The sequence below is a fragment of the Parus major genome, chromosome 11, assembly GCF_001522545.3.
Source record: "Parus major isolate Abel chromosome 11, Parus_major1.1, whole genome shotgun sequence".
In the NCBI taxonomy this organism is placed as follows: Eukaryota; Metazoa; Chordata; class Aves; order Passeriformes; family Paridae; genus Parus; species Parus major.
Genome location: NC_031780.1, coordinates 1,557,880 through 1,565,785, shown reverse-complemented (window position 1 = coordinate 1,565,785; position 7,906 = coordinate 1,557,880). Strand labels below are relative to the sequence as shown.

Genomic DNA, 7,906 nt, shown 5'->3' with positions numbered 1-7,906 from the left:
GATGGATACAGGGATGGGCACAGCGATGGATACAGGGATGGGCACAGCGATGTTGCAGGGATGGGCACAGCGATGTCGCAGGGATGGGCACAGGGATGGATACAGGGATGAGCACAGGGGATGGATGCAGGAATGGGCACAGGGATGGATACAGGGATGGGCACAGCGATGGATACAGGGATGGGCACAGCGATGTCGCAGGGATGAGCACTGGGATATGTGCAGGGATGGGCACAAGCCGGAGCGGCGGCTCCGGGCGGGCTCCGCGGGGCTCAGCACGGGCAGACACCGCCATCTCCAGGCCGTGGCCGGGAGGAAGCAGCGGCCGCTGCCGGGACGGCGGGGACAAGGCGGGACAGAGGGGACGGGCCAGGCCGGCGGCAGGGCGGGATCCAGCGGTCCCCGCTCACCGCTGTCCCCCTTTCCAGACGAAGCCCTGTGGTGCCGCACGACGCGCCCGCTGCGGGAGGACGAGCCCCTGAGCGCCTTCGTGGTGGCAGAGCCACCAGCCGTCCCCAACCACGGGGTGAAAGCGGAGCCGGGCGAGTCCCCGTACCCGGCGGCGCTGCACTCGGACATCCAGCTGCTGCCGCAGCAGGCAGGCATGGCCGCCATCCTGGCCACCGCCGTGGTCAACAGTGAGTCCAGGGACACGCGGGGAGGGCGGCCCTGCCGGGGCTCCCCAGCCCGTCACACAAGCCACGTCCCTGTCCCTCGCTCTCCACAGAGGACGTGTTCCCCTGCAAGGACTGCGGGATCTGGTACCGGAGCGAGCGCAACCTCCAGGCCCACCTGATGTACTACTGTGCCAGCCGGCAGAGCGCCGGCGCCGGCTCCCCGGCCCTGGACGAGAAGCCCAAGGAGACGTATCCCAACGAGAGGGTCTGCCCCTTCCCACAGTGCAAGAAGAGCTGTCCCAGTGCCAGCTCCCTGGAGATCCACATGCGGAGCCATAGCGGTACGGCACAGCACGGCATGGCACGGCATGGCACCCCTCCTCTGCAGGCTTTGGGGTGGCAGCATCAGTTAGAGGAGGTTCAGCCCAGCTGAGGGGCTGGGAGGATGGAGGGAGGGAGGATGCAGGGCTGAGCACAGCGGGATGAGGTTCTCCCCAGCTGGGTCACTGGTTTGGCACAGCTCACTTGTAGGTCTTCCCCCATCTCTGACGTGGAGAGACAGAGGGAGTTTCGCCCTGTGGGGTGGCCCTGTAGGTGTCCCCATAGTCCCTGTCCCCGTCCCCTCAGCACTGAGTGTCCATCTGTCCGGCAGGAGAGCGGCCGTTTGTCTGCCTCATCTGCCTGTCCGCCTTCACCACCAAAGCCAACTGTGAGCGGCACCTGAAGGTGCACACGGACACCTTGAACGGTGAGTGTCCCGTGGGGACAGCCCCGTCCCCTCCAGCACTTCCAGGGATGGGCGCTTGTCCTTCCTGCCCTGCCCGCTCAGCCCGGTGCCCTGTCCTGTCCCCTCAGGTGTCTGCCACAGCTGTGGCTTCATCTCCACCACGAGGGACATCCTGTACAGCCACCTGGTCACCAACCACATGATCTGCCAGCCGGGCTCCAAGGGCGAGGTGTTCTCACCCGGATCAGCCCTTCCTGCTGCCAAACCCCTCGCTCCCGGTGAGTGCTGGGGCTGTGGGTGACCCGGGATGGCATTGTCACCGGGGGCTTGGGTCTGGTGGTGGGAAGGGAGGAGGGCATGGTACAGTGTCCCTGTACCAGGACACCGGGAATGGAGAACAGAGCAGGATCCCTGTGCCAGAGCAGGACATGGCCAGGATTCACAGAACAGGGCACGGGGTGAGGATCCCTGCCCTGGGGGTGTCAGTACCAGGGGGACAAGGCAGCATCCCCGTACCGGTGTTCTCAGTGATGAGTACCGATCATCCCTGTGCAGCCGGGGCTGTCGGTGACACTGTGGCTTCTGTCCCCCCGCAGGGCTGAGCCAGCCGAACAACTCGTCCCTGCGGAAGTGCAGCCTGAGCGCGTTCCTGCCCGAGGCGCTGCCGGCCCTGCCGCAGCACGTGGTGCTGCCCGGCCCCGACCCCGCACCGCTACCGGCACCGCCCGCCTCGCCCCCCGACCCCAGGGCCGGAAAACTCTCACCCCCCGCCCAGCCGCAGAACGGGGAAGGGCCTTCATCGGCGTCCTCCTCCTCCTCTTCCTCCTCCTCCGCGTCCGGCGAGCCCGTGCGCATCAAGGAGGAGCCGGCCGGCAGCCCGGGCAGCGAGGCGGAGGCGCCGAAGAGCGGGGAGGGGGCCGGCAGCCCCGACGCCGGCTCCCGGACCTCGTCCCCCCGCAGCCTGTCCTCGGCCAAGGTCAAGTCGGAGCTCGCCAGCCCCACGCCGGGCTCCAGCCCCGTGCCCAGCGAGCCGGGGACGGGCACGGCGGGCGGCACCGTCTTCCTCCCGCAGTATGTGTTCGGCCACGAGGCCGCGGTGGTGCCGCAGGCGTCGGAGATCCTGGCGAAGATGTCGGAGCTGGTGCACAGCCGGCTGAAGCAGGGCCACGGGGGCGCGGTGCCACCCGCCATCTACACGGGCACGCCGGTGCCCAAGGGGGCCACCTGCTTCGAGTGCGAGATCACCTTCAACAACATCAACAACTACTACGTGCACAAGCGCCTGTACTGCTCCAGCCGGCACCTGGCCGAGGACAGTCCCCCCGGGGCACGCAAGCTCAAAGCCGCCCCCGGGGCGCCCAAGGGGACGCTGCTGTCCCCCCCGGCGGGGAACGGGCAGGGCCCGGCAGCGGGGGACGGGGACGCCGGGCGCGATGCCACCCCGCCGGCCGCCGCGCCGGAGGGCAAGGCTGAAGAGGGGGGCACCAAAGCGGGGTCCCCTGAGGCCGAGGGGGGGTCGGGGCGGTGCAGCGAGGACAGCCAGAGCCCCGGCAGCTCGGCGGGGGACGATGGGGACGAGGACCCCAGCAAGACGCTGTGCGAGGCGTGCAACATCCGCTTCAGCCGCCACGAGACCTACGTGGTGCACAAGCGCTTCTACTGCGCCTCCCGGCACGACCCCCCCGTGCGCCGCCCCGCCGCCCCCAAAGTGCCCTTCGTGCCGCAGCCGCTGCGCACCCGCAAGCGCCGCAAGCTCTACGAGATCCACGGCGCCGCTCGCCGCCCCGCCGAGCCCCCGCCGGCACCGGAGCCCCCGCCCGCAGAGCCGCCCGCCGCCGAGCCCCGCGCCAGCCCCGACGCCGAGGGACCCATCGACCTGAGCAAGAAGCCGCGGTGGCAGAGCGAGCCGGCACCGGCACCGGCACCGGCACCGGCCCCGGCCCCGCTGCTGCCCCTCGCCGATTACCACGAGTGCACCGCGTGCCGCATCAGCTTCAACAGCCTGGACGCGTACCTGGCGCACAAGAAGTACCAGTGCCCGGCCACGCCGCTGCAGCCCCGCACCCTCGAGCACCTGCAGAAGATGAAGGGGGCCATGGGCGCCCCCCTCAAGGGCCGGCACAGCCCCGGCAGCCCCGGCGAGGGGGACCCCGAAGGAGGGGTGCGGGTGAGGGCGGCCCCGGCGGGGAGCCCCGGCATCCCCTACCCCGGGGCGGACTCGCTGCAGCGTCACCCCAAGTGTCCCCTGCCGCCTCCGGGGACCAAGGGTCCCCTCGCCGCCTGTCCCTACTGTCCCCTCAACGGGGCCATCAAGGGCGACCTCCTGGAGCACTTCCGAAACGCCCACGGGCTCTTCGTGGCCAAGCCGCCGGCGGGGGCCGGGCCGGGGCTCCCGGACGCGCTGGCCCCCGGTGGCAGCAGGACGCCCGAGCCCCCGCTGCCCGCGGCGTCCCCCCCTCGCCCGCCCGGCCCCCGCCTGCGCCGGGACAGCCTCACCGCCAAGGAGGGCCGGGACAGCCCCCGGCCCCCCGGCTCCCCCCGGGCCCCCGCCTCGCCCGGAGCCCCCGAGGGACTGCGGGAAGCCGCCCGCAAGCCCCCCACGCCCCCCGCCTACACGGACAGGGGGGTGCAGACCCCCCCGGCCAAGGCTGTGCCCGGCCCGGTGCCCAACGGCAACCACAGGTACTGTCGCCTCTGCAACATCAAGTTCAGCAGCCTGTCCACCTTCATCGCCCACAAGAAGTATTACTGCTCCTCCCACGCCGCCGAGCACGTCAAGTAACCCCCACAGAGCCCCCCAGAGCCCCCCAGCACCTCTCGGGAGGCTGCAGGGGCTGGGGGATGGAACCTGTGCCTGACACCCCCCCCTCCGTGGAGGGGTCGGGGTGATGGAGGACCCCCCCCGGGAGGCTCCACCGGGGCAGCTTTGGCATCTGGAGCCCCAAAGTTCGCCCGTGTTGGGGGTGAGGACCCTGGTGGTGGGGGGTCAGCCCCCACCTGTGCCCCGGGGGGAAACTGAGGCAGGGGGATGGCCCTGCCCTGGGGGCTGCAGGGGGCTTTTCCCCCAGGTAGACACTACGGGGCTGCGGTGGGGGTGTGGGGGGCACGGGCTTGGCCCCAGCACCCCAGGAAATCTGGGGGTGCCCCCACCGCAGGGCGGAGCCAGCACTGGGAACTGTGTGTATAAGTGTGTACAGAAATAAATATGTCTGCTAAACACCTGTGTGGGGTGGGGGACGCCGCGGGGGCTGGCACGGCCACCGGGGCCGTGGGGACATCGGACAGCCGCGGGTGACAGCGGTTATCTCGGGGCAGGGCACGGTGTCCCCACGCTGTCCCCTGGGTGGCACCTTCGGCAGCCCGGGGAGGTCACACGTCCCTGCCACGGGGCAAAGTCGCTGCTCCCAGATGGAGCTCAGCTGGTGCTGACGGCTCATTAATTATCTAGCTAATTAAGCCCCACGGCGCCGGGTGGGGCTCAGCGCTCCGCCACCTGAGCAGTCCCTGCGCTGCAGCTCCAGACCCTGCAGTGGGGCTCAGGTCAGGTGTCCCCCACAGCGTGACAGGGGAGGATGGCCCTCAGGACCCCCAGAGCATGGCTTGTCACCACCTCACGGCTCATCCCAGTGCTTCCCAGTATTCCCAGTCCAGCACAGGTGGGCAGAAGGTTGTTCCTCTCCTTCCCACCCTCCCTGGCAGGGGTGGTGCTTCAGGATGGTTCCAGGCTCCCCCTGCACACTTGGGGACAGTCCCCAAGGGCCAGGTCGCTGGAGCCCAGTGCCCCCAGCTCTGTTTGTTTCCCAGCTGCTCTCTCTGGAGCTGCCAGGCCCTCAGGATGCCCCTGGATGATGCCCCTGCCAGGCGTTGTGCAAGGCTGGTGTGGGCACAGCGACCACAGCCCTGCCCAGGGCTGCCAAAGGGGCTGGGGACCCCAGGGACAGGAACACCCCGTCCAGGGCACGGGGGCTGTCCCTCTGTGCCAGCCCTGCACCGGCAGGGGCACAGGGAGAGCTTTCACCCCTTCACAGGGAGCGAGGACAGGCGTGGTGCCAGCCGCCACAGGGCAGGGGCTCCGGGCTGTGCCCCATCACTCTTGTGGGTGCCTGCAGTGCCAGCAGCGTCTCGGCGCTGTGCCAGGGGGTGGGAGCCAGGCTCTGGTGCCAGGGAGGAGGAGGATGGAGGCAGCAGCTCCCCTGGGGAAGAGCTTGCGACAGGTCCCCTCCTCACACCTCTTACAGCACCAGCTCAGGGTGCCAAGTAGTGCAAGGGCTGGGTGTGCTGGGTGTCGTTCCCCCCCAGAAACATGACACACAATGCAGCTGAATTCAGGAGAACTTTACTTAAATAAATATATTTACAGAGCAGCAGCTATTCCAGAGCAGATTTGGCCACACTCAGCCAGCAGAGTGCAAGGAGAGGCTGTGCCAGGCACCGCGGCAGCCTCGGCCCAGGTATTGACCTAGCGGGGTGCTGGGACCCCCGAGGTTGGGGGGACAGCAGAGGGGACAGGCCAGGCCAGCCGACCCTCACTGCGACATCTTCTTGTAGGGCAGGGCGGGGAGGCTGCAGGGCAGGAGGTTCTGAAGGGGCAGCGGGCTCTTCTCCTCTTCCTTCTGCTCCTCCTCGGTGGCATCCAGCAGCTGCTGCATGTAGCACGAGGTGCCCAGCAGGACGTGGCCCGTGGCCTGCATGGTGAACAGCCCCCAGCGCAGGGCTTCCCTGGGCGGGGAGAACGGGGTCAGCGTGCCAGGGAAGGGCTGGGCAGCGTCCCTGTCCCCGGGCTGTCCCCACACTCACTTCACCAGGCGCCGCGCCCCGTAGCAGCGCAGGTCGTAGGACATGCTGTAGGTGCCATACAGGGTGGCTTTGACGTTGAGGCAGCCCAGGTCCTTCGGGTGGGTCTTGTACAGGTCGAAGGTGACGCAGGCGACGTCGATCCTGCGCGGGGGCTTGCGGGACAGACTCACCTGGTAGCCACGTGTCTAGGGAAGAGCGGGACCACAGTCAGCCACCTCCAGCGTGGGACAGACGGGAAAAACCAGCTTCCCACCCCTCTCAGGGCTTCCCTCACCTTGGGGGCAGTCCAGGTCTGTCCCTTGCTCAGGGCCATCAGCGCCGTGCCCTCCTCCAGCGTCCTGAAGAACGACTCTGTCTCCACGGCGGTGCCATCCTCATCCAGCACCAGCACGATGGGCGCCGGCAGGGCCAGGGCGCTCTGAGCCTGCCGAGGGGCTGGGGGTGAGCAGGGCTGGGGACAGAGCCCGGACAGACAGACAGAGCCCAGACAGACAGACAGAGCCCAGACAGACAGACAGAGCCCAGACAGACAGACAGACCTGGCACAGCAGCTCGGCGAGGCTCGGGGCCATGACGCCCTTGCGCAGGCTGCGGTCGCAGTTGCACACGCGGTAGGGCCGGGATGGTGGGGCCGGGCCAGCCAGCAGCTGCTGGGTCATGGAGGCACTGGCAGAGACACATCTGGGAAGGGGTGCAGGGATTGGGATGTTCTGAGAGCCAGCAAAACCCCCTGGCAGTGCCAGCACCCAGGGAGGGCTCTGGTGGGATGTCCCCCCAGTCCTGAGGACAGGGGCTCCATGGCACTTACTTGGACACGGGGGCAGCCAGGCGCTGGCTCAGGGATTTGGCGTAATCCATCTTCCAGGGAGCACGGAGCAGCCTGTGGGAGGAAGGACAGAGGTCCCTGTCAGCTCCTGTCCGCTCAAAACCTGTTCCCACCAGCACGTTCCACACAGCTCCAGGGGATCTTCCACTCCTTTCAGCTCCTGTCTGCTCCAATGTCCCCACTGGCAGTTCTGGTAGCAGAATTGAGCCTGAGCTCTGTCACCGCTGCCTTTAGAGGGGCTGGTCCTGCCCTTTGGCCAGGGCCAGGCCAGCGGTGGCCGCCCGGCCAGAGTCCCCTGCCAGCACGGCTCTTGCGTAAAGGGACACGTGGGAGCCTGAGTCAGCGCTGGAGCAAAGGTGACACACCAGCCCTGGGCCAGGCCTGGGCTCTGGGACCTCGGAGAGGGCAACCGGGGCTTTGGGAGCCAGAGACACCCATGGGAGCACCCCCAGCCCTGCTGACCCATGGCTATCTCCAGCCAGGAGCCCCATGGTGGGGAGCTCCAGTGGAGATCCACCATTCCCTTACCTCCAACAAACACCAGCTCTTCTTCCCAGGATCATCCCCCTGCGCCTCACCTCACCTTATATACCTGTCACAGAGACTCCTCCTCCCCCCGGCCGCTCCCCTCCTGCCCGGCCAGCCCCAACCGGGGTCTGGAGCATCGCCCTGCTGAGGAGGCGCTGCGGGAGCTGGGCATGGCCCGCTGGAGAAGGGAATGCTGACAGGGGATCCCATCAATCCGTATAAATATCTCCACGGGCTGGCACAGGACGGTGCCAGGCTGTTCCCAGCGCTGTCCAGGACCAGGAGCGATGGCCACGGAATAAACCACGAGGAATTCCCTCTCGACGTGAGGAGGAAGCTCTGTCCATGGAGGGTGGCAGAGCCCTGGCACAGCTGCCCAGGGAGGGTCTGGGGTCTCTGGAGCCATTCCAA

The 7,906-nt window shown here is 68.3% G+C and overlaps 2 protein-coding genes across 3 annotated transcripts in view; one reads left to right on the top strand and one right to left on the bottom strand.

The window, feature by feature from the left end:
* The window catches only part of ZFPM1 (zinc finger protein, FOG family member 1), a 34,762-nt gene extending 30,201 nt beyond the window's left edge, over window positions 1–4,561 (top strand). For both annotated transcript variants that reach the window (XM_015639989.2, XM_015639991.3), the window contains exons 6-10: window positions 429–638; window positions 728–958; window positions 1,270–1,365; window positions 1,473–1,622; window positions 1,941–4,561. In XM_015639989.2, coding sequence (XP_015495475.1) covers window positions 429–638; window positions 728–958; window positions 1,270–1,365; window positions 1,473–1,622; window positions 1,941–4,126 — 2,873 coding nt within the window. In that variant the 3' untranslated portion in view covers window positions 4,127–4,561. The remainder of the gene's footprint in view (window positions 1–428; window positions 639–727; window positions 959–1,269; window positions 1,366–1,472; window positions 1,623–1,940) is intronic.
* Window positions 4,562–5,664: 1,103 nt separating this feature from the next.
* CIDEC (cell death inducing DFFA like effector c) lies at window positions 5,665–7,900 on the bottom strand. The gene is made up of 6 exons (XM_015639995.3): window positions 7,496–7,900; window positions 6,950–7,021; window positions 6,681–6,822; window positions 6,416–6,565; window positions 6,142–6,326; window positions 5,665–6,063 (listed from the first exon to the last, which is right to left on the bottom strand). The coding sequence occupies exons 1-6, from the start codon at window positions 7,528–7,530 to the stop codon at window positions 5,871–5,873; spliced, it is 777 nt and encodes a 258-aa protein (XP_015495481.1). The 5' UTR covers window positions 7,531–7,900; the 3' UTR covers window positions 5,665–5,870.
* Window positions 7,901–7,906: the final 6 nt, after the last annotated feature.